This window comes from Plectropomus leopardus, chromosome 3 (genome assembly GCF_026936395.1).
Source record: "Plectropomus leopardus strain MGB_pleo_1.0 chromosome 3, ASM2693639v1, whole genome shotgun sequence".
In the NCBI taxonomy this organism is placed as follows: domain Eukaryota; kingdom Metazoa; phylum Chordata; class Actinopteri; order Perciformes; family Serranidae; genus Plectropomus; species Plectropomus leopardus.
Window position 1 is genome coordinate 29,940,306 of NC_142178.1, and position 26,647 is coordinate 29,966,952.

General features: G+C 41.5%; 1 protein-coding gene across 22 annotated transcripts in view; it reads right to left on the reverse strand.

The window, feature by feature from the left end:
* Positions 1-26,415, reverse strand: part of LOC121941544 (regulating synaptic membrane exocytosis protein 1) — an 86,536-nt gene extending 60,121 nt beyond the window's left edge. For 13 of the 22 annotated variants that reach the window (XM_088072659.1, XM_088072660.1, XM_088072663.1 and 10 more), the window contains exons 1-2: positions 25,984-26,410; positions 3,194-3,407 (exon numbers count right to left, since the gene is read on the reverse strand). In XM_088072659.1, coding sequence (XP_087928785.1) covers positions 3,194-3,407; positions 25,984-26,150 — 381 coding nt within the window. In that variant the 5' untranslated portion in view covers positions 26,151-26,410. Of the gene's footprint in view, positions 1-3,193; positions 3,408-25,983 lie in introns of all 22 variants that reach the window. The other 9 variants (XM_088072718.1, XM_088072705.1, XM_088072710.1 and 6 more) reach the window with 4 other exon arrangements.
* Between the last annotated feature and the right edge of the window lie 232 nt (positions 26,416-26,647).

Sequence of the window (26,647 nt, forward strand, 5' to 3'; positions counted from 1 at the left end):
AGCCTCTGTAGCTCTGGCTTGCCTCTTTACCGACTGTATGTAGCTCAGTCATATGTAACTTGCACCTGATAAAGCAAGCTGTTGTTCACACACACTGAATTTATATTTTATACCTCTGAACAAAAGCACACAGTGTTTTTTAATACAGTGTTAATGTCTTTATAAAAGGCAAACTGCTAACCAGAGGAAAACACAGTGTGCTGCTGATGCGGGCTAAATGAGCACACTGTAAGCAGGAGAAGGTTTTTATGTAATGAAACAAAGCTCACACTTTCCTAACCCTGTTATTCTGCTCGGCCGGCCTGGACAACCGGGGACAGAGGCGAGCATCGCAGAGACCAAAAGAGCTTCACTTCCCTCCCACACATTATAGTACACACAAAAACAAAAAGGAAAGACTGTTTACATGTTATGTTCTCTTATTCCTGTAAGGATTTATGAATTAAACTGCTCAGTGAGTGGAGAAAGTCAGATCAGTTTGGGTTGAGTGGCGCGGTAAAATGGAGCTTTGATAGATAAAGTAGAAGTCAAAGTGTGATATTATTTCACTATCTAATTACGCCCCCCTTTGCTCGTAAATGACAATTATATATGATGTAAAGCAGAGATGAAGCTCGAATCACATGATTTGGATTCGAGACAAATCACAAATTTGATGACTTTAGACTCCACTTAAAAAAATAAAAAGACTTGCAACTAACACCAATGACTCATGCCTTCAGCCCTTTGACTTGAAAATAGTTGATATCTTCCCCTGAGCACGAAGATTATAACGCATGTTATTTGAAAAGTGTGCCACGAATCAATTTATATCCCTTTATTTCCTCAATCAGTTCGTTCCCAGCAAGTCAGCACTTAATTCCCCAGATCCACTTTGTTTGAACCAATCCGACAGCATCCAATCAAGTTGCAGAGAGAGCCATAAAGAACTAACATTAGGTTACTGAGCGCCAGTTAGAAAAAGAGATACCAAAGATAATTTTGTTCACAAACAAAAACTATATGGTGGTCAAAAAATGAATGCAAAGTTAAAAACAACAGATGAAGACTTCCAACAAACCTGTTTTAACAAATAAATGTAATTTTTAAAAAGTAATCATGATTGAAATTTTGTCAATTTATTATACGTCACTCCACTGGTAAAACTGCATTACATCTGGGGAAGGACGCAAGACGTCTTGTTAGGACTCAAAATGTAAAATTCAGGACTTAAGGACTGTGGACTTGAATGCAAAGACTTCAGACTTGTCACTTGCAAAACAATGACTTGGTCCAACCTCTGGAACCAGGTACTGAATATGTTTGGTACTTGGTGTCTTAGAAATCCAGTTAATTGACAGGACACAAGCTTATTCATTGATTAATTGATTCTTTGTGTCAAAGTGACAGTTGTGCAGACTCACAGACAATGCACTCTTACATAAACACATACACATACACATAAAATCCAAGAGGAGAGTGAAGCTTGGGCTTATGTAATATACATGAAACAATAACTGACATACAGTGTATACGGATATTGCCTCTACACTACATCTCTCCTTATTTTTACTGGGTTAAATTATTTTGGTCCCTGAAATTCCACTTATAAGAGAGGCTAAGTATCATCTCCAGGAATTAAAATCCATATTAAAACACTCATTATTTTTTCATTAGATAAAAGGCTATATTGATTGATGTTATTTTGAGTGCAATTTCCCTTCAAATAAAAGCTCTTCTTAATTTGTTTTATTTATAGTTTGCATTTGCATCGTGTTAGTCTCTTCTCTGTATTTCCACGTAACAGCCTGCCTTCTGTTAAAGTCATATTAATGGCCTCACCAGCACGGATACTATCTTTATCCTCTGTTTCTCACTGGTCTTTGAGCTCTACATACGTGTGCTGCCAGTGTGACTTCAGGCCCAGCTGGGCGAGGCGGATCCTGAACAGATTGGGGACCAGCAGGCCAAGGGTGGATGGTCCACAGTCAGGTATGATACTCAGGAGGAGGTCTTCTCTCTTGGGTTGGAGCCCGTTAAATGTTTGGCTGAAAGAAGGCTGGGTCTTAAAATAGCCCTAACATGTTTAGTTCACAGATGGATGCCACACCGATCCAATCTGGATCAAATGAATGGTTGTAATTTGGTGATTTGGTGTGGGCCTTTGTTTTTAAAGTACTGTTGTTACGACTTACGTCTACTGACCAACCAACAGAAATGCAGCTGATCAGCACCACTCTGCTAAATGGTAGTAAATGTTAATAAATACTTTAAGCTTTTGTTGCAACAATGGCATGCCAAATTGGCCTTTTTCCCACCCAACTCTTTGTTATGCCAGATGAATAAGATTTGGCTGTTCAATTCGAAAATTTGATGATCTGTTTTCCATACCAAGTCTGACCGGGGCTCCGCGGGATGTTCAGTGTGACAGCGGCATTCACGTCATATAGTAAACAAGCTAATGGTGCGAGATCGCAAATGCCAACACTAGATATCAACAAAAGTCAAAGACTTCATCGTATTAACGTGATTTGAGCTGCAAATTCATAATTCAACTTACAGCGCAGTGACTCTCTACCTCCTCGCTGCCGCCTGCATGTCGCAGCTGCAAACAGTAGCGTGAAAGTCAAAAGCACTCAGTCTGCAGCAAACTCTAGGGACCAAAACCTCAAGAAGTACACTGCACAGAAAAAAAAACTTGACTTGAAGAAATCTTAGTCGACTTTGGGTCTCCGACTTTCAAGGGTCAGCTCTAATTAGAACCCACTCCATCTGTTGCAAACCTGAAGCTTTCGTCCTTCACTATAAACCTATCTGAACCTTGTTACCCTCTTTTATCACTTTGTTTAGACATGTTGCTTGAGTAAGTCAGTGCTATCACTGTCCGACATGCTCGCTCGATGGCTGCAGTGCAGTAACAGGAGACAAAGGACACAGATGCTGTCACTGGTATGTTTTTGTGTTCAAGTGAGCTAAATAACCATTCCACAACACTACAGCCTCAGACTTGAAATGAGCCTTGAAGGGCCTATGACTGGTGCCAAGCCATTCTTCCAATACACTTTGGTCTCATCAAAGTGTGACCGGGAAGCAACAAAGCAGACGGTAACAGACACAGAAGCAGAGGGACCAACCGTACATCAGCTACAGCAGGAATGAGGTGAGTGTGAGAGGGAGAAAGTAAAAGGGGGAGGTCATAGGTCAGGTTTCTCACATTGTTGGAGCGCAGAGAGACCCGCCCTCCACAGCGAGCGCAGAATTTGGTCTGGCAGTAGGAGCAGAGGTGGCCACAGCCGTCGGCAAACTTGGTCTTGCGGCAGATCCCGCAGGTGGGCGCGTCGTCCTTCTGCTGGGTCTGCTGACGCCGCGTCTCCGCCCCGATGCGACGCACCTCCTGTTTGTAGCTCTCAAACTGCTGGTGCAGTGTTCTGAAAAAAGAGGAGAGGAAAGTTGCCCATTAGTTGTACATCAGGCATTCAAAAACTTTTTGTGCTCGATGCACTTTACCCTCCAACGCTGTTCAGACAGACCTTCCTGTCTAAATATCCCCACATTCACAAAAACAAAAACAGAAAAGGATGTGGGGGGGATTTCTGAATAACTGAATAATTTTCAAAATAAATAAATCTAACAGAAACAAAAGTGATGCTATGCCTGCACATGTTTGAGAACAACATTTCAGTTCCTGCAAAATAACTGCCAATTAGAGCACCACTTGAAAGGTGCCTTTCAAAAAAAAAAAAAAAAAAAATCATACACGCAATTAAACGAAACTTCAGCTCAGTTTTGCTCTCTGCGGCTCACAGCCTTTCCCCTCCCTGCTTCCCAGGATGCCTACGATGGAAATAACCCGAGTGTGAATTGCAAATCAGGCCATGTGAAAACACCCACAATGTTGTCTCAACAGAACTGTCAAAGGAATACTGCATTAGCATACCATGGCTCATATAGGGGATCCAAACAGGCGCTTTAATTACCTCACTGAGTTAGAGAGATAGAGAGGAAGGAGATGGCTTCATTCACAGCTTTGCAGCCAATTTGCCTATTTATGGAGGCAGACATACTCCGGTTAAATCTCTGGGAGCACACTGACTTTCCAGTCGCGTCTGTGAGTTATTTGTTGAAAGACATTCATCAAGACAATGCAGTATACCGGCATTCACACTTTTGCACATTTGCTGAGGCAAAAATGAGAAACTCAAAGTAAGTCTGTTTACCCTAAAAAATCCAGATGAATGAGTGGAAGGTCTACTGGTTAGCAGGACACTGAAAGCTTCCTGCACACTGACTAATGGTTCAGAGTGAGAAAATACACAAAATTCCTAAAACGTAAGTGTAACAGAGCATTTCATTCATTTTTTTATTAATTATGACATCTGTAAAATGTCTGAAAATAGTAACGTGGTTCCTTCAGCTAAAAGCAAGTTAGATTTAAGACTTTTAATACTACTGGAATGGAATTCAAGACCAATTTTACAATTACTGAGTGAAGAAAAAAATGAACTGACATCAATAGAGGTTAGGGACAATTTTACCCAAAAGTTTATTGTAATATAAACCATGACCTTTTCTGTCTTGAGGCAAAAACGAGGGTAGAGTGGAATTAGCCTTTGACCAAGAAATTCTTATCATTTTATTCTTGAGACTAAGTGGACATTAGTGCTAAATTTAAACAAATTTCCTCAAGGTATCTTTTGAAATATCTATTCACTTCTTTGTGAATGGTCATGGTGACCTTTGACCACCAAATTCGAATCAGTTCATTGTTGAGTCCAAGTAAATGTTTGTGCCAAATTTGAAGAAACTTCCTTGATTTGTTCTTGAGACATTGCGAATGAGACAGATGAGGTTCCAGTGACCTTTGAATTTGACCTTTGACCACCAAAATTGAATCAGTTCATTGTTGAGTCCAAGTGAACATTTGTGCCACATTTTTAAGAAATTCCCTCCAGGCGTTGAGATATTGCGTCCACGAGAATGGACAGGATGGGCAGACAGGCGAACTTACGAATGTACAGCCAAACCGAAAACATAATTAATTATGATTCATAAAACTGTATTTCCCATTTCTTTGCAATTTTAAGCCTTTTGACAGATTGATTGAATACATTTTAATACCATTTAATGCCTTATTTTTAGATTCATTTATTCAATGACATTGAGGACTTTTAAGAAACTGTGGAAAAATCTATCAAAGTAATATTCCAATCCTTTGTTCGGTCAGATCAACAGCTCGAAACCCCCGAAGACATTCACACACTGATGTCCAATCACCTCGATCTATTGAAAGCAGCCATGTCCTCCTGTCTGTAGCGCTCAGCCGCTGAGTAGGAAACGGGTAGAAGACATAACACCTGATCTGTTGTCAGCAGCTCTTTGTGGCCAAAAAAGTCAAACTGATGACAATCCTCCACCATGACCATCCAGGAACAATGCTGCGCCTTTACAGAATACTTCTGAGTGTGAAAAAAGGTTTGTCTCTGTCAGTCTTCACTGCAAAACAAGCCATCCAAACAAAACATTATGTAATTTCCACAAAGTAAACAGTCTTCCTGAGAAAATACTTCATAAATTGCCAAAAAGAAACTTTCCAAGCCGAGGAAATAAGTTGACAGAAGCCAACTGCACATTCCTCTTCACTCGTCCCTTTGTAGCGGTCTCTGTTATAGAGCAAGAGCGGAGACAGCAGGCTGACACCATACAGAGAGGCGACGGGTGGACTGGGACGTGTTCGGCCAATCAGAAGACACAGGGACAGGCACAGCAATTTTACGACACGGAACATTCAATGAAATGTGGAAAAAAATGTTACATACACATTGAATGTCGAGGTTAGAAAATGAAACACCCTTTTAACAAATAGTCTCAGCACCTTCAGGCTGATACTTGGAATATCATCACATCTTGGATGCATTTTTCTCAAATATTTGGTATGTAATGTTTAAGTTCAAATTCTAAAGTTTTGTATTGCCTGAAGGGGAATTTACAGCTATCTGTAATAACCCCTGGGAATCAACATCAAAGCATCTGTGCCATCTATAATGCAGAGCCAGGACACTTTAAAGTTTATTCAAATAAGTTAACACAATGAAGATCATCACTGTACCACGAGAGCAAGGTTTTATGCCATTACACCCAGTCTGATCTCTTTATCCGACACCAATTTTGGCTGCGCTTGACTGAGAAAGACACCCTTTGCTTTGAACATATAACATAGATATTGCAATGATGAGTCCTGTAAGTGTTGTCCTCCACACAGACACACAAACAAAGGTTTTAAGTGAAAGCACTTGCACATATTCTCCAGAGAATTTGAGCTTCATGTTTTCCCTCAAAAATGTTTCAAGTGTGTTTTGATTTAACTAATAAATGATGATGAATGGACACTGGACAAACAAACTGCAGCTAAACAGATCCATACATAACTCACATGAAAAAACAACATGACACCGCCGCGGCAGCAGCAACGTCACAAACATGACCCCTGACCCCGAGAAGCTATCCATCCTGCCAATGGGAGTCCAGAGGCTGAGCCAAGCCCAGGCACCATGGGAACAGCTGTCAGAAGCAGAGGGTGCACAGCCGGTTGTCATGGTAACGTGGTGGCGTCAAGCGCTGGGTGTCAGTGGGTGTCAGTGCACCAGCTGTTCCTGTTCTTAGAGCCATCAGTATTTCTACCGCTTGCATACATTCGGCAGACATGCACTGTTACAGCTGTGCGAGGCGACTTTTTAATTTTTTTTATTTAATATAAAAACAAATCTGTGTTTTCGGCCTAAATCACAAAGGAGCTCCACGGCAGAGAGTCACGTCTCTATCATCTATCTATCATCTTCGGCTGAAAATCTCCAGATACAGCAGAGTGACATTCTAATGTCAGAGTCTGGCGAATTTCCTGTCCATTTGTGATAAAACACAAAAATATCTCTTAAATGTTAGCAAGTTAGAGCCATTCAGTGAAATGTGGACACCAGAACATTAGATCTTTTTATATAGGGTTCGTGCAGACAGGGGCAAGTCAGATTTAAGGACTTTCACGCACTTTTTCAAGCTATTATTTTCAAGGATCAATTTGTTTTCTCCACAACCATCAGAAGAAATAATATTGTTCAAATTCTTTAACGGAGCAAACATGCTACCAGGGCCCAAAATCATTTTATCATTAATTAACTGGCTAAATTCTCCTGGCATGGAGCTAGCAAAGGACGAAAAAACAGGAACATATCGAAAGCCCATAGCACAAAAAAGAAGCGCTGAGTCCCTTTCAACCAATAAACTCAAAAAATCCATTCAACAGCTTCACCATCGACAGCCAGACACACAGCTGCTTATTTACTTCTCAATTACAGCTCAAAATGTGTCTGTTGCTGCAGAAGTGTGATTGTTTTGCAGGCTAGTGAAACATCCTGCCGCCGAATATTTACTAGTGTTCACCTACCAATCGGCATTCACACAGCATTAGCAAGTAACTGTAAACACAGACTTTCTTTGCTTCCCAATTTAAAACATATATCTAATACATTTCATAAAATATTTATCATTCTGTTTTTCTCTCAATCATATTCAAATACTTTTTCAATGTCCACGTTTTTGGTTTTTTTTTAAGTGTGATTTTCAAGGTATTCCAGGACTTACAATTCTGAGTGTCACATTCAAGTACTTCAAGCACCTCAAGTACTTTGCAAAAACCCTGTTGATATTATCTTTTCATATGTAAATATACTCATGTGATTTCTGGATACTCCAGCTTTATTAAATCATTCAATCATCATATTAAGTCACCTCTTCCCACAACTCTTAGATACCCAAACCTGTTGACGTGTTGCTCACCTGGTGGCAGCACAATAAGCTGAGAACAAACATTATAACACCTGTTTTTTCTCCTAATTTGATAACTGACAGAGTTGCACAGTGCATGATCACAGACGTCAATGACTCAGAATGTGTGAACGTTACATGCTCTTTTAAACAGTAAAAAGAGAAGACAGACACGTTCGAGGAAAGCAATCTGCTGTATGCAGAATTAACAACGAATGTAATACGCAGAATACACCAAACGTGTAATCTCTCAGTCACGCAAACAGTAAAAAGACTGGTCAAAAATGTTAATCGTTTGAGACCTGAACAAAGTGGCTTGATGTCTTTCACAAACTGAGGTAAAAGACAATGAGCGGGGCGGGTTCAACTCCGACCTCAGCCCTTTGCTGCACATTGTCCCCTTTCTCTCCCCCTTTCACACGTAAACTCTGTCCAATCAAATAAAGGCAAAAAAAGCCCTTAAATATCTTTTTAAAAAAGGCAACGAACAATTTAGGAAGAAGTGGACAAAAAAAATTGCAAAAATAATTTAAAAGAAAATTACCATAAATTTATGAATAAAAAAACAAAAGAAAACAAAACAAAAAACATGGAAATGACCTGAAAAGTGCTTAAAAAATATTAGTAGTTCTACAAAATAATTTAAAATGTCTAACTACGATAAAAGTTATTTGGACATTTTTACATTTTTCTTTACAAGTAATTTTTCAGATCTACTCATTTCTTGCTGTTTGCGAAGCAGCTCTTGCTAAGTTGCTCATTGCCTCTTGTCCCATGTTTTGAAAAGAAAGCAAACTAATTTGCTCAGATTTCAAAGACTTAAATACTTGTAAAGGGGTCTGAACACAGCACAAGAAAAGTGATGTCGATCCAGCTTTCAAAGGGTTAAATTCACACCCTATTAATAGACAATGTGACGGTCCAGATTCATGCCCTCTGAGTCAGCAGCACTTATTCATATTCATCATAATTTCTACCTAAAAGTACATCATGCACACTGCCTTTGTGTTGATCTTAACCTTGACTCAGCAGGGGATACATGAGAGAGCCAAACCAAACGAATGAAAACATTATAACTCAGTGAAGACACAAGGAAAGACGTCCTCTCAGGTAAGGACATGCTCTCTGTGTTCACTCTACTGTGTGTTCATCGATTACAGGCCTGAGCCTGCTGCCTCCCCGGGGGTCAGCCACCATGCCTGAGATCACAGGTGGTGAAGGAGCACTAAAGTATTTCAGTGTAGCAGACAGACTCTTTCTTCAGTCGATTTCACTCAAAAACGGACTGACAATATCTGCAATGCAATTGCCAGGAGGAATTTACAACACAGCTACAGAAAAGGCTAATGTCCATTTTGTGTGTTCTCCCTAAATTAAGTACAAGTTCACTAATTAACACACAAAGCCTAATCGTGTTATTATATTATATTATTATATAAATTATAACAATACTTATTTATTTATCAAACGTTATTATAACAGAAGTGTATTCAACTTTATTATATGACAGCTACTTTATCTAAATTTATTTTAATTGCAGTACATCCAAAAATATTGTATTTTAGTAGTTAACATTGTATTGTGATATAGCATTAAAATATCGCATACAAATCGAGACCAAGACTTGACCGAGACCAGAGTGTGCCGAGACTGAGTCAAGACCAAGACCAAAGTATATATATATATATATTGACTATATAAATATATACAAATTCTGAGATGAGACCAAGACTCTATAAAAGTTGTCTCGAGACCTTGACTGATCTCTAATACTACAACAATTGTGAAAATGTAAATAAATAAATTACACAATATTAGCAGTAGGTTAACTTGATACAGAGTTACATTTCCAACATATTACCTTACGTGTCAAAGATACTTTTCAACAATTGTGAATCCTCAACACCCAAGTCGCATCTTCTTTAACTCTCAAAAAACAGAAAACGAAATACTGGTTTTCGTTAGCGGCCGGCCTGTACCATCTATCGACCTCTAACCTAAGCAAACCTCGAAGATAACTGAGCTCAGATAACCTAACTAACTGAGCAAAAAGCTAAAACACCAAAGTTCACACAAAACCTGGAAACCTGCTGCTAGCTAGATAGCTAAGAAGACACACCGTGTGAAAAAAATTACTTTGAAATTAGCAAAAGCTGTTAATGCCTTCTTGCAGCAGCCGTACTCTCACCACCTCCACCATGTCCTGACCAGGACCAATGTACATGCAAAACAAAATATCTGCTGCACTACTCATTACTGATAAAAAAGCAGCCTATTGGCACAGCTGTAATGTGTTACTATCCACGGTGTTAGCATGTGGTCGTGGCAGACAGTGACCAGCGGGGTCCGCGTGGTGTGAACTGGCTGAACTGCGGCTGTCTCCTCTCTGCAGGTCAACACAGTGGGCCAGCAGGGACAGCCAGAGAGCAAGATGTGGGTTAACCCTGCTTCGGTCTTGTCAAAACAAATTCGCAAATTAACATACAATTATATACACTCCCATACACAAACAAATATAAACAATGACGCAGACAGAAAACCCACATAAACACACGTATGGGTTTGCCTTCGCCTCGGGCCTCAGATTCAGCTCAGCATGTCCAAGGACTCCCTCCCTCTTCCTCCCCGACTCTCTCGTGTTCTCTTTATCTCTCCCTCTTGTGTCTCCGCTCTCCTCACCAGTCATTGGTGTGGAGTTGTTAATTAGCATGAATACATTGCCCAAGGATGGGGAGGGGAGAGGGGGAAAGCTGTGAGTGTGTGTTTGTGTGTATCTGTAGGGCAGTACTATTTCTGTCTCATCAGCTGATTCCTGGCGATGCCTTGCAGAAGAGTCTTCCTCAGTTGGACGAGTCACAAGATATTAGAAAAGAAGCAGCCTGTATACACCAGACCGGCACATACTCGTAGGCTGCGTCGCAAAACGTCAAGTCCGCATCCCTATGGGGAGATAAACAAAACGAAGATCCTATAGATGTAGAATCAATGCAATTTAATGTGTGTTTGAATTATAGTTTTGACATGTTTGTATGCATTTATATCTTGTTAAACAAATGTTTGTTATTAATAATTTTGCAACCTTGCCTCAACCTGAGCCTTTGCAATACCTTAATAAATAAATAAATTACTTTTATACGGTTTATGATGGTATAAGTGTGCGGCTCTCAGTTTCCTGTTCCACCAGTAGAGAACAGAGGCTGAGTTTAGGTGGTGCGTGCTGTGCACTCACAATGAGTTTAATAGAAAGAGGAGTGACTGTACTTATGATAGAATTGAAAAACACACCTTCTGAATTTCTATATATCTTGGTTTATAATAACACCGTGATACCGACAAAGCTTACCGGCCATTTGTGGTTTGGCACTCCACTAATTTGAATGGGGATAAAAAGATACAATGGTGCGGTTCTTCTAGTCTTTCCAAATGTTATTAGATCAAATCCTGAGTCAATTCATTGCAACGCACAATAACATGTATTCACTGATTTTAAGGTGTCTTTTTTTACGATGGAATACCATGAAAAAAAGTCTATTTGGGCCACATTGCATAGAGCCTCATACAAACACTTTCAACATGTGGAGACTTCCTTAGCTCAACAGACCTGCGGCACCTCGTTAGGGTTTCTACTCTGTGATTGGTCAGTCGCTGGTCAGGGGCAGGATTCAGTGACCAGTCAACTTACACAAAGGGTTGTAACAACATTTTTCAGAGGTTTGGATCTTTTCGTTGAAAGAACAAAACAAAGATGCTGGATCAATAGTCCTAGCGCTCTGAGAGGGCGCTGAAGGAAAAAACATCTCCACTTCTGATGGAGCTAGAGATGGTGAAGACGACAGACATGTTGACACATGCTGTGAGGAGGCGAGGAAAGGAGGAGTCAGGGGTGGAGGCGGAGGGATCAGAGGAAGTAAATGAAAGGGAGCAGACACATACAGGGAGAAGACACAGTGGGTGTAAAAAAAAAAAGTAAACAGGAAGAACAGGTGCGGAGTGATTTAATACACAGTCCCAGAAGTCTTCCAGAGAGACATGACTGTCTGCAGAGAGGAGGAGATGGAAGGGGAATAAGTGGAAAAGCAAAGGATGAACAAAGAGAGCCAAGACGGAAACAAGCGTGGGCCAGAGACCAGCGGAGGAGAGAAACCAATGCATCCGGAGCCACTATAAATACCACTTGAGGAGAGGAGCGGATGATGGGAAGAGGTTGGAGACAGGATGATGGAAAGAGGAAGGGGGAGTAAGAAGAGAAAAGGAAAAGAATAGATCTACCTCAGAACAGTTTGTAAAAACAGGAACATAAGTCATTTATTGGAAATGAAGATATGTGTCAAAAAATCTCAACATTACTGCTGGAGACTGGCGTGTGAAAGAGGGAAGGAGGCTGGGAAGGGAGAGAGAGAGAGAAAGGAGCAACAGATGGGTGCTCAACCAAATGCAAACATCTTCTTTGTTTTCTTGTTTGCCTGCCGTGATGTTATCCATGACGACTTTTACACATTTGGTTCCCTTCACTGTCAAAGGGCTATAAAATGGTACCAACGTCATAATGCAAGCAAAAATAAAGCACCCAGATGGCCGGTGTGTGTCTAACTATAGGGCAGCAATTTCTCAAACAATCTGGTCAATCCTCCCTGGCTTTGATAGGGTTTGATTCCCAGCTGTCAATTTTTCCCAATGTTACAAACACACCTGACTGCTGCATAAACCTGCTGGTTTAGTGCACAGCTTTAGGGGAGCAGCGTTTAATAGCAAAATCTAAACTGCTGTGGTCTATATCAAAGTTATCCACCACACCAATTCCATATTAGATATATGGATAATTGGATAGTTTTTGTTCTAGATGAGGAAATCTTTTCCAAAACAGGTGCATACAAATCAGACCGGTAAGATATACAAAATGCATATCATAAACATGTAAGCCAAACAGAATTAATACACAAGAGACAATAACATGACTCAGTATTTGACACACCAAAGATTGAATTTGGTCAATTTTGGTGGGGAAAAAAGAGGCCCCTCTGCACATAGTCTATACCTACAGTACAGTGCAACTAATGCTTTTGCTCAAGGGACTGTACTTAATTTGTCAGAGAAGGGGGATGGCAGGAGTGTGCTATATTTCTTTTTTCTTTTTTTTATCAAGACCCTCCCTTTAGCTACAAGTATTCACTACTATTCCTTCACTATAAATAATATTTTACAGTTTGTGGCTATGTTAAATGGTGTGACTTTGGGAGACTTTATGCATTTAAATCCCACTTGCTGGTTCTGGGGGTTCTTAAGGTATTTGGGACTATGAAAACACAAAAGACAAGCATTTATAAACAACAAACAGTCCCCTATTGGAGGGTAGTAGGAAATATACAAACGACACAATGAGACCAGTCTCCTAAATGAACAACTAATAGGTTTCCTTTTTTGAAACATGAAAAAAAAAAATTAAATTGCATTCAATATGAAGCTCCAATTGCGTCTTAAACCAAGTGATTTTTAGATTGCACTGCAGTGTGTGTGTGTGTGTGTGTGTGTGTGTAACTGTCATAATAAAAGACTTTCCCATGTTAACTGCAGCATTAGCTAACCATAAGTTTTGTCTAATAAAATAAACACAAAAAATTAAAATGCTGCAGTCAATTAGAGAAAGCCTATTCCGTCTCCATAGTGATTAAGTCCCATAAAAGGGACACTTTGGATTTTATAACCGCCTTATGTCACCTCAGTGTGGGCAGTTTGTGCAGATACCTTGTGTCGGTCCTCTGTGAACTGGATGCTTTCTGAAGAAATGCTGAAGAATTGACGTCGTGCTGTTGTTGTACCGTTTAACTACTTTGGTTTTTACAACAGAGGCACTTTTAGAGTTTTTGTTTTGTTTCAGAAATGATCCCAAACTTTGGACACTTCCGGTCGTTTTCTCTGACCCGTGTCTTCTCTTTTCCCCTCGCTATTTTCTCTCTCCTCCATCATTTTGCAGTTCACGCCATCGAATAATTTCTTCTGTTTCATTCAATAATTTCAGGTGTTTTCTTCGCCTCACTTGTGCGTTCAACAGCGCGTTGTGCCACAGTGATAATCATCCGTGCGAAACATGTGGATTGAAGTAAACTGTTGACTTTCAGTAAGGGACTGTTCGTTATTTATGAGAGGGGAGGAGGTGGTGCAAAAAGGGAGAGGCACTTTAGATAAATATTTAAAGCACTGGGGAGGGAGTTATGTTTTTTTTTATTTGGTTTAGGAAAGGGAAATTTAACTTTAAATAGTTGTATTTTGTATTATAGGCTATATAATACCCTCAGAACCCCCAAACCAGCAGTTATGCATGTTTTCTTTAAAAAAATCACTAAAATCACAACATTTATCATAATCAAAAACTGGAAAATATAATACTTTATTACAGTATGGACCTCTCTTTTAGCTAAGTCTTTAAATAAAGTTTTGAATTGAATTGAGTAATTAGTATTTTTTGGGAGTATTTGTACTTCACTTGAGTTTTTTATATTCTGTCAACTGTCACTTTTACTCCATGGCATTTCTAAAAAAAAAATATGTATACTGCTTCACTACATTTACCTAGTAAGTATTTTAGGAAAGGAAGGGAACAAGGGAGGAGGGGACAGATGGATGCATGAAGGCATGAAAACTAGATTTTGCTCTGTAACTTCTTGAAGTTGCAAAAAAGATCTTGTTTTCCTTTAAGTGTAGTGTTTGCTCCACTTGCTCCAAGGTGGTCTGCGTTATTAACAAGTAAACTTCATAATTCTCAAAATTCTGACCGCTTGCTTTTTTTTAAAAGCATATTTTTACTTTCAATACTTAATATTACTAACATTGTAAAATTACACTTGATACTTACGTACAGAAAATATCCTTTATCCTGATATACTTTAGGAATAAAATAATATTCTAATAGGTGACTTGAACTTCCACCAAAGTCATTTTCTGGTGAGATATCTTACTCAAGAGTGGCTTTCAGGTACTTCATACCCCACTAGAAATATGGTTATTTATGCTGAAGTGAGGGTTGTGCCTTTTCCAAGGCACCCAGGGACACTTCAGGAAAAAAAATATTTATAGCTCCAGGGAGGGACATGATATTAATAACAAAAAACATAGTCACACCCCAGCCACTTCCCTACTCAAATCAAGTACAGTCTGGTCCTTAAGTTACTCGGGTTTCTTGATAAATCGATTAAGTCGTAATGTAGGCTTCAAAATTGTCCACACACAACATGCATTTGTAATGACTGAATCACTGAAGGGTCTGAAAAGGTTAAACCAGCAGACTTGATGTTGTGCCTCGAACCAAAGTCCAGTCTGCTCTCTGTACGAGTCAATCACTGCACAGACAGAGTCCTTCTGCAGCCTGTCTTCAGCGTCAGACTAAGCAGCCCCTCCTATAGCCGGTGCTTAAATGTTGATAACTCTTTTTATTGATGTTGTGAGTGTTTTACCCGTATTTATGGAGCAGAGTGCTTTTTTGGCATGGACTCCTCAGTGTGTGTGTGTGTGTGTGTGTGTGTGTGTGTGTGTGTGTGTGTGTGTGTGTGTGTGTGTGTGTGTGTGTGTGTGTGTGTGTGTGTGTGCGTGCGTGCGTGTGTGCGTGTGTGTGTGCCTATCACTCTATCGCTCTCCTCCTCACATATTTATTTTTTCTTTCTTTTCCATTTATATCCTTCCAGCTCTATCGCCATGTCCTTTATTTCTTTTCCTCTTATACCTCACTCTTATCTCATATCTTCAGCACTGTACATTGGATTCCACTCCGTCAAAGCCAATTAATTGATAAAAATGTTCTCTTTCACATCACTGTGTATATAAAATTCACTTTGCACTCTGCCCTCTTCTTCTATTTCTTTCTTTTTTAAATACTGACACACACATACAGGGAGGCTCTGACCTCACACAGCCTGCCGGGTGACGTAAGCTGTGAATCTTGTTGGTGGAGTGGTAGAGCAGTAGTTATTTGCGACCTCTAATCCCCTCACTCTATCCGAGCAGCCTGGGCTAGCAGCCCACTCTACCATTGCCCATCTCCTTCTTTTTCTCTTGTTGTGCTGGATTGTTATTGTTGCACAAGATCCACTGTTGGCGTGTTTTGTTTTGTTTTTTACATTTGAAATGTTGTGTATGCTGATTCATGTTCAGTGATTGATTTGTTCCTGCCATAAATGCAGTTTATAATTGTTTGCTGGTTACTAGTCTAGTTATACACACATACACAATTATTATGTATTGCATTGGGGTATCTGGTGATTTAAACCAGTAAAAACAAGGAATAAAGCAGTTTCACGTTACAAATTGTTTTCCGATGCTGTTTGGCATGTTTGGCAGAGCATCATTTCGACCACAGCCATCAATGACGATGTGATGTTTGTAAAGTGCAACATTCTTTTCACCAAAGAAGGCAGCAAAACAGTGGTTTCAGCCTGCCGTTAAAGGTCCAGCGTGTAGGATTTAGTGGCAGGTTGAAGAACTGAAACTTCTCCTGTGTGCCAAGCGTGAAGGAGAACTACAATAACTGAAAATGTGGATGACCCTATTTAGAGCCAGTGTTTATTGGTCTGTTGTGGGCTACTGTAGAAACAACATGGCAGACTGTGAGGGAGAGGACCTGCTCTGTATATAGATATGACCTGCTCATTCTAATGTAGCAAACACACAATTATTCTTAGTTTCAGGTGATACATCCCCCTAAATCCCACAGCTTTACATAAGCATACAGAGACACTTTTCGGGCAGTTACTGGTGTTACCAAACGGTACAAAATTGAGTCCCGTACATTGTTGTGTGTGGCCACTCATGATATAATCCCATCACTTCCTCTGACCGCAAACACAGACAGAGATGGAAGGAGAGAGGCAGAGAGATGTAGCGAGCCTGGTCAGCCCAAGTAGAATGCATTCTCATTAAACTTTAATGCCGGGGAGGTCTGAGAGCACTAAAGAGGCTACTCACCGAGGCTCGCTCAGGTCTCTCACTCTCAGCACTCTCAGAGTCCCACCCAGCCACACCATCTCTTCCCATCCTCTGTGAGGGAGAGAGGCCATGTGCTGGTTCTCTGTCACATTGTGTCCCCAATGTCTCTGCTACTGTAGCTAATGATTAACCAGATCAGCACAGCTGTATAAACACACACAATGCAGGGCTGTTTCCCAAATTGCATGAGATAATAAAAGAGCAAAGATAGCCCAGAGGGGTTAAGAACACGTTCAAAACAAGAGCGGCTCAAGAATAGGCAGTGAACATGGCCAAAAGCACATGGACACTCAAATATTACAACCACATACGATGGTTGGACACACTGATGCAAGTGATCAGTCAGTCTTTCAGTTGGTTAGTGATCTTGTCCCTCATACATAGAATTAGCTACAGTCCTGTAATACAAAATACCAGTACTGCAAAACATCCTCTGATCTTTTGGTTTCAGGTTCTTAACAGATTTGGGTACCTGGCTGCTGGGATTTGGTCATATTCAGAAACAAGAGCATAAGTCACGTCCGACACTGATATCGGGCAATAAAATTTTGTTTGACGAGATAGACGATGCGCCTCTGTGCATACCAGTCAAGTTCTTCCACACCAAATACGATATCTGTTCGGATCTGGCTATAAATGACACCACTCGGGGCCGCCATGTTTACAAAATTTTGGGCCCAGTATTCTTAAAATTTCAATCATACTGGACGAATCTGACATGTAAAATCTAAGGCAAGATCAAATGCAGGAAGTAGTGTGCACTTCACATAACAAAGCAGAAAATGGAAAAGGGTGTGGAGGTCTAGCCCGTCGTCATTCCTTGGGCATCAAATAGGGCAGTCTCATTGGCCCTTAGCTTTGGTTACAGGCACACAAGGAACCTTACAGCGTCTGTATGAGACGTCCCAGGCTTTCAACCAAACCCAGGCTTTCGACTGTTACTGCTGCGAACAGGATTACAATGTAAGCAGTAACATTGTAGAAAGAGTGAGAAGGTCCCTGTTGGTTGAGAGGGAAGTGGTGGTGGATGGGTCAAACACACACTAGACTTTTACCCAGGAGACGAGTGTTCATGTCCCGTGTGACACTGAACGCGGATATGATAAAAACTTTATGTTAAACAAGGTTAATGTGTGGTTTTGTCGAGGTGCAAAAACCATGATCATGTGTTGGCTTAAAATTGGCTTGTGGTGGCGAAATTTCAGTAAGAAATATGTTGCTGTCCTTGTAAAAATCTTTTAGTGGCACTATTTCAAGTGGAAATGCAGTGATGTCTTGGTAAAAACAACAGCCCCTTTTTGTGGTACTATCCCAGCTGGAATGCTGAGATGTGTTGGCTAAAAAAAAAAAAAAACAATCACCCTTTTCATAGCATTATCCCAGCTGGAAATGCAACAATGTATTGGTAAAAATAGAACAGCTTGTCCGTGGCACTATCCTGGCAGGAAACACAGTGGTGTCTTGCTAAAAACTGACGCTTTTGGTGGTACAATTCCAGCTGGAAATGCTGCAATGCCTTGTTAAAAAAACCAGCCTCTTTTCGGAGCACTATCCCCGGTGGTAACACAGCGACGAACGCTTAATATTTATCATTTTTGCTGACTTAAAAGCCGTCAGGGATGACTTGCTAAAAAAAAGAACCAACAGGAAACATACAGTGCCAACATTCTTCCATCAACTGGGCTGTAGTTTGTAACATGGGGTAAAAAAGACGGGTGCACAAAAAGAGAGTGGTTGTTAAGGAGTGTTAATACATATACTGCAAATATATTTACTTCCATGAGTACTGAGCTTTAAAGCTTGCAAACTCACTTTCTTAGAGTGTGAAGGAGTGTGTACATCAGTGAATGCATACACAAGCACACAGGTGCACATACATGTTAAGGTAAACCCAAAAGTGAACCAGTGAGTCTTTTCTTTTGAGGGTTTCATTTGACAGCAAACACAAGATGCAGCTTTTTCAGACACTTAGCAGAGATGACAGATGTGTAGACAAACTCACAAGAAAAAAGCATCAAATCATGCACACACACATGCAGACACCGTTACCCACTGCCCCCCACCGGTTTCCAGTCCTCCAGGTGTTGCAGACACACCCGACTGCTTTTGAGTTCTTTTAATTAAGCGCAAAGTGTGAAGATCCGATCCAGCACACTCTGAATACACACACACACATATGGAGCACATGGATTCACATTCTCTCCAGCTGTCTGGAGGAAGAGTGGAGGCTGGCTGCAAATCAACAGGACAAACTGTACAGTAACAAAAGCATTCTGTCTTTGCAAGAGCGTACTTTCCTCCTGCAAGCTTTCATCCACAGACTGAGAAAACAGAAACGCCATCTGGGTTTGCGGTGCATTTTGTGTGCTGCCTCTCGCAAGTACTGCAGTACCACATGCTCTCAGACGTGCTGTATAGATAGAGTGTGTATGCAAGGGTAGGTATGTGTGTGAGAGGTAGTCTATATGATGCTGTATGAGTGCATGTGTTTACCTAAATAGGAATGAAGATACTTTCTCACTTACGTAAAAATATATGATCAAATTTACACACACACACACACACACACACACACACACACACACACAAACATACTATATCTGCATTTCACACTGCAATTAGTTGAATTCCACAGTGGGCCAAAACTGAAACAGGTTAACAAGAAAAAACAAGGTTCAGAACATCAACAGCAGCCAGTGAACTGAATATTTAAATATTTCAGGAACTGCTTCCAAGTGTGTGCTATTTTCAGACCTGATCCATAATTCAACATTAGCATTTTTCTCACAGAAACCTTGAAACTCTTAAGTCTGCTTGGGAAAATGTTTCTCTTTATCTCAGCTGAAAGGATGAGATTGTGTTTAGTGGGAATCCTTTTTTTTTTTATTTATAACTCACGAGATAATATTTTGTAACTTGACATAATGCTAGCTGCTACTGTTTGCACCTAGCCACTGTGCAAACAAGCTAAAACTATTCTAGTAAGAAGGATATACTTTAAACAGACTAGAAAGATACAAATCACACAGGAATCTTACAGGACTGATGTAAACAACAAACTTAAAGGACACAATAGACAATTTGAGGCTGGTAAAACCGTATCTACGACAACAATAAGACACATTAGTCAAGTGTTATTTTTAAGAGTTGACTTTAGGTGTCATGATACGATTTTGTTAAAATAACAGTTTTAAACTTTCCGTCTAAAACAATTAGCTCTGTTATGAATTGAAATTGATGCCGCTATAGAAATCTAAAATCTAGTTTATCAATCTATAAAGGTAATTAATAAGTCTTTATAACATATGACAAAATAAACATAAATCTTACTGAGGCTCTATGTGAAATTCAGAGCGTACCCTGCACACGGTTGTCAAAATGGAAATGACTATGCTGGCACTCAGTGTGCTGACCGTGCCAGTGCTAACTACACAAATGGCGCTAAACAACAGCAACAGTGCTGCCAGAGCTAGTGGTGTTAAGCTTGGGGAAACTAGAGAGAGGGTGCTATATCTCTGCAACAACCCTATACCAATATCAGTGTGGATCACCATATGAGCGCATTGCACGGCACTAGTGATGAGCTAGCCATTGTGATAAATACATACACTAACACACATGCAAACCACAGAGAAGCTGAGTCAGATGGGAATTAAAGCAGCAGTGATTAGCTAGCCAGTGGGACACGAAGGGAGGGACTCAAATATATATATATTTGTAGATATATATATATATATATATATATATAAATATTATATTTCGCATGAGATATTGATGCTGTTAAACATCACACCATCACGACTCTTTTGGTTCCACGATAATGGCATGCTATTTAAAAATCACACACTGAAGCAGGATGTCACCGCGGTTCTGTATAAAGATGCAAAGGACACACAGAAAATGGACTTCATAGCAGCTCTATGCCGCACTCTCTGTGTAAAAAGGGCTATAAGTTTGATACATAAGGCCACTGACCAAGCGTAGGTATTTGATGAGCTGGAAGTGAGAATGTGTTCACTTTCAAATATCTTCACATCAAAATAGAAGTCAAGTTGTCCTATAAATTAAAGCCCACTCTTGACCTTGACCACAAAACTAAAGTTGTCCTCTTGGTGGACAGTAGCAGCCATATCAGACAGCAGGCAGGGACAGGGGCTTCGCTGCCCTCCAGATGCACCCTGTAGCCTGCAGCCTTGGGGAGCCCTGGTAAAGAGATTAGCAGTGAGTGTATGTGTGTGTGTGTATGTGGGACCCTTACAGAAGCTCTTCCCACTCTTTCTGTCTCCCCCTTTTCTCTCTCTTTCCACTGCTCTAATCCTTAAAACCTCTCTAAATCCTCCCTCCTCTCCCTCCTTCTGTGCCCTAGGTCCTTATTTCTTCTGTCCATCTGCTGGGAAGGAACAAACTCCAGTCAATCAGCACCTTGTATTGAGCCACAAATCAGAAAAGCATTTAAAAATGTGATAAATATTACTAAAAAAACATCAAGGCTTACTACTACTAAAAGTGTTTACTTGTACTTTATCTCTGACTTAACAGTAACACAAGTGGGTGCCCCCATTAACTACACCCGCCACTCCGACCTTAAGGCCCTGTGTTGTGCATCCGCCCCCGTCTGAAATGTCTACAACCTCTCTGCTGAGCACATAAATATTTTACACATTATTTCTATATTTACATTTTGGAAACCTCAACAGCTCCCAGGGGTGGTCAGGAACTCGAAGGTGTTGGGTTGCAGAGAAAAGATTTCCTGTTGTGCTTGGAGGATTTTTAACGTCACAGCATCGACGAGGTTGGTCACTGCTGCGTTCAGCATTTCGCTCACTCCACACAGCGTGACAGCTCCCCCTCCACTAACATCCTCTGGATTAGGAAGTCAATGGAGGTTTAGCAAGTCAATGGAGAGAGTCTCTGAAGTCTATAGTGTATTAGACGTGGACAGAGTGTTCGTTAGCGCTGTGAATCAGTGACGCAGAGCGCAGGTGCTGACTTCTCACAGAGCAAACCCCAGAACCAGGTGTTCTGGCTCAAAGGCAGATCAGGACGCTTCAGTTTCTCTCGTGCTGGGGCTTAAACTCATGACAGATAAAGTCCAGTATCAGTATAACCTTATCACTGCCAGCTGCTCAAGTCTCAGGCAATGCCGAAACCTGATTGGACAGTGCTGACCAGGTGAATAGTCTTGACGTTAGGTACAGGATGTTCTCTTGGAAGTGAATTTTCACTGCTGGAGGAAAGCAGCTGTTTTTTATGTCCATCTCTGCCAATGACGATGAATTTGTTCTGGAAGTGTTAGGGAGGTTGATTTGATTTGTATTGCTTACAAGAAACTAACAAATGGTGTCAAACTACATGTTTTTGGCTGTAGAAAAATGATACATTAATCAAGACCTTGTAAGACATCATAAATAGAACAGAAAAAGATTAATAAATCTGATGAAACACACTTTTGGTAATCAAAATGCAAGAAAAGGAGCTCTTCCTGGACTCAAAAGTCTGTTCGAGGTGCTCTTTTGGTGGGGATATACTGGGATAAATAATCACAAAGAAAATTCCAAGGCACTCTGTTGAAATGTTAAAATGCCTGTATTTCTATAGCATGGTCATGATGAACCTTTAAAACACCTCTACGCATTTCGGCAGATACATCTGTATCTGGGGGCTGGGGGGCCCCAGATACAGGTGTAAGTTTCCTATTGGTGTTTAACCAATATAAAAGGACCTTTTTGTTGTCCTGACATCTGTTTGACTCCCTGACGAAGGCTTGTTTGCCAAAACGCGTGTTTTGAAGGTTCATCATGACCATGTTGTAGAAATAAAGGCATTTTAGCATTTCAACAGAGTGCCTTGGAATTGTCTTTTTGATTGTTTACACATTTTTGGGTAGTTTTAGTGATTCGCCTGGAATTTCAACCCATTTGCCATAACACATGTTGGCACTGTATGTTTCTACAAATCAAAAATGTGTTACATTTGCATGTTTATTTGCAGCAGATACACTAAAATTTTACATTTCAGCAACATTGCTAAATGTGTGGTTACAGGAGCTTTAGGCACAAAAACCCACTGTAACGTTGTGTAACAGGGTTTGGTCGGACCCAATTGCAGCACAACAGCGCACATGAGTAGTTTGTAATGACTTTTATTTAATCTTTTGGTTGAATGGAGCAAAGGTGAGTATAATCAGGTTGCAGGTAAATCAGAACAGTTACCAGTTCTGAGGTCGAGCAGAGTTCAAGGGTCAAGCAGAGTTTGTAGAGAGACGGGGGTGAGCTCACCTTCACAGGTGATACTTCAGAGTTCGAGTGAGGAAATTGTGAACGTGGAGCGGACTGGCAGGTGTGTGTCAGGTAAGGTGCAGAAACACTTACAGGAGGGAGCTTGTGGGAAAAGCAGGGACTCCAGAGAGGGGCAGGCAGGACTCGTGTTTAACAAGGAAGCAGAGTTGGCGTCGGGCAGGCAGACAGCGGAGCAGACGAATCCAGTAGGAGCAGGCAGCATGCTCCACAGAGATGTCATGAATGCTCACACTGCTGGTCATACCCTTACCTAACCATTAGATGCCATTTACCACAGTGCCATTACGTTCAGCACTTAATATACTGTAGAGAGAAGCAGAATGCTTTTATTTATGTGGCACGGAGGTCATAAAATGCAGATTTTCGTTCCTGAGACATTGCTGTTTCCTTCCGGGATTGTGCATACACAACTTGCCAAAACATGATCTTTTCCCAACCATACATTAACCACAGTGTTGCTGAAATGTAATGCCACATAAAGTTTGAACATAACTGCTTCATTATAACATACAAACATGCCAACATTTAGTCTGACCGTGGTTTGAATAACATGACACCAGACCCCAGCGAGGGTTAAGCTTCTCACATCTACTGTGACCTCGGAAAACGAAGACGCTTCTATGAGGGATTAGAGTTGCTGATATTTCTTATAGTAGTTCTTTTAATACGTGTGTCTGTGTGTGATGATACCGGGTCTCTGACTTTGATTTCTTCATGATCTGTTCTGCTATGTGCATGTGCCGTTTTTTTTTGCAAATACATTACCATTGTGTGAGACTTAGTAAAATAAAAGAAATTGAGAGTAGATTAACTGTGGTAAACTTTCCCCTCTAACCAGTGCCAAGATATCCTTCTTCCTTCCACGACAAAACACTACCAAATAATGAAATTTACACCAGTGAAATACCGCTAAATTATGTAATTTGCATTATTTGGAAGGGTTGGCTGGTGCTCAAAGTATAGGCTGTACTTCTGCACTTTGATATTGCCCTCAGACGTACCGCTGCCGCCACCACAGACACAAAGACTAGATCAGGAGATGGACTCGCCCCTCTCTCTGTCTCTCAAACTCGGATCAAAATCCCATCAAATAATATAATGAGGCAGTGCTGATCAAATATGAATAAAGACTATGTCACTGAACTGCCTATTTCTTGCCTAGAATGCTTTCAGAAATGCATTTTAATGCCTCATTTTGCCATAATAAAGTTTATTAAAAGGAAGTGAGCACCACACTGCTTCCTGCACAGTAAAAACAAAGGCGTAAAAAACAGACATCAAACAGTAACATTAAGCAGCGTTGATCAAATATAAACTAAGATTCTGTAACTGAGTTGCATATTTCTTGCCTCAAATGTTTCAGAAACATGTTTCAGCTTAACGTTCAACTGTAATATGGGATGCGGCAGCCATTGTTTTACAAGGACCATTCCACATTAGGCCCACAGCATTCTGGTAGTTGTAGGTTTTCTTCCTCTCCTCTGTTTTCTCCAGTCATGTAGCACCAGTTAAAAAAGTGTTTGCGTCTTTCTGCTGCAGAGACGCCCTAGTTTTATGTCTTTTTATCAGTGAAATACTTCTTTAAGGACTGCCTCACTGCTGCTCACTAGACGTTATCTGCATATTCCCCATTCCTTTTTGGTCCATGGTGTGCTGGCCCCATCAATGGTTAGCCAGATGATGAAGCCATTATTAACTGAACCTGAGCCCCTGCCTCATGGAACATTAAATACATCACTTCCTCTCCCGATGCGGCTCTCACAGCTTCCCTTTAGGCTGCAGTCAGGAAATGAAAACAGCCATTAGAACTGAAGCAAGCCAGAGTGCTGTGGGATGCTGCACGCCTGCTACACGGCAACATCCTTCATTATGAAGCCAGAGAGAGAAAGAGAGAGAAAGAGAGAGAAAGAGGGCCCTCACATGTTCCAGTGCAGGTGTGGATATGGCTGTGCTGCCTCAGATTGCCATAGCTTGTGGTAAAAACCCCTGAGGCATCAAACTGCAATGTAACCAAGGCAGCTGTAGTGAGTTTAAACGGAGCTATCTGCTGTCATTCTCCTATAATGCTCATTTAGTGCACTTTATGGCATCCTTGAATGGTTATTCTCACTCAGCTGTGATTATTTGGCGATGGATTTGCTCAATACATAAAGGCTTTTCAAAGGTGCAACAATATATCCGGTCTCTTTTTCTAATCTACATCGCGTCCACTTCAGGGCTGCTAAGATTTCCAACCACACCCCATCTTCTTCTCTCCGCCACAAACGATCGTACACACACCGTCCGTCTGTCGGGCTTATGAAACGGTTTGTGTCGCTCCAGGCCTATGAGCTATAATGTCATTGTTGTTGCCATTATTGTCAAAGCGATCTCTCTCTCCCTCTCTCTCTCCCCCTCTCTCTCTCTCTCACACACACACACACACACACACACACAATCGCGGCTGCAAAAAAATCTACAAAGCCACTCCAGTCTGCCTGCATGCGTGCGTAAAAAGGAAAATCAGTGTGTAAACTGAGGGATGGGTTGCAGTCCCCATTGATGAAAACGAGTGGGTGAAGGATGGATAATGCTATGATTCATCTCACCACCCCTCCCCACCACCACCACCACCACCACCACCATCTCCACCACCAGCACTGTCACACCCCGTCCTCACGGCCCCATCTACACCTGTAACACGTTTGACCCTGTTTCGGGTCATCCCCATTGAGTGTATATTAATTTATCGATTGATCCCAACAGCATCTGTCTCTCTGAGGACTTCTATTGGACACAGAGCTCTTACACTGCTGTTATGTTGGTGGGAGCACAACACCTCTTCAAGACAAGCTGCTGGTTACTGGATGTGATGGAAACACTGGGTTATAATGCATAACTTCCTCGCAAAAGAGGGGAGGAAATGTTGCCTTACTTTAGCATGGCTTGTTCTTTATCCTCTTCCTCCTTCTGCCGAGCCATCACAGCCATGATGATCTTCCTCTCCTCCTCGGTGAGATGGCTGAGGTCCGGCAGATCCGGCATGGATGGCGGCACGGTGGGTGGGCGAGGGCCACCCTGGGGCCCCACCGAGGCGGACATCTTTTCCACCACCACCACCCCACCACCTCCACCTCCTCCTCCTCCTCCTCCTCCTCCTCGGCGAGTCGTTTCGGCTGACAGGTTCCCCGGAGCGTTTCCGAGCCACACCTCACGACATGGTCCGCGGGCAGAGCGGCAGCGGCAGCCGCAGCTCTGGCGAATAGTGCAAGCCGCTCATGGCCGCAGGCACCCTCGGTTGTGCTTTTGTTTGTCCTCTCTGGGTGTTTCTCCCACCACCACCACCAATCTCTCTTCGTCGTGGTACCCCCCACCCCCGCCTGCCCGCCTCTGCCCTCCACCGCCCGGATTTTTCACGAGGATCCCATTTTTCAGTCGAGCTGAGGGGCCCCTGGATCACACGGCTGGTCTGTGGTGCCGTCGTCGGACTGGAGCTGGATGTTAGGGCGGTATAGGCGGAGTCCGTGCTCTCTCTCTCCCTCTCCCTCTCTCTCTCTCTCAGTCAATGGGAATGCAGCCCTCCTCTTCCTCTCCTTTTT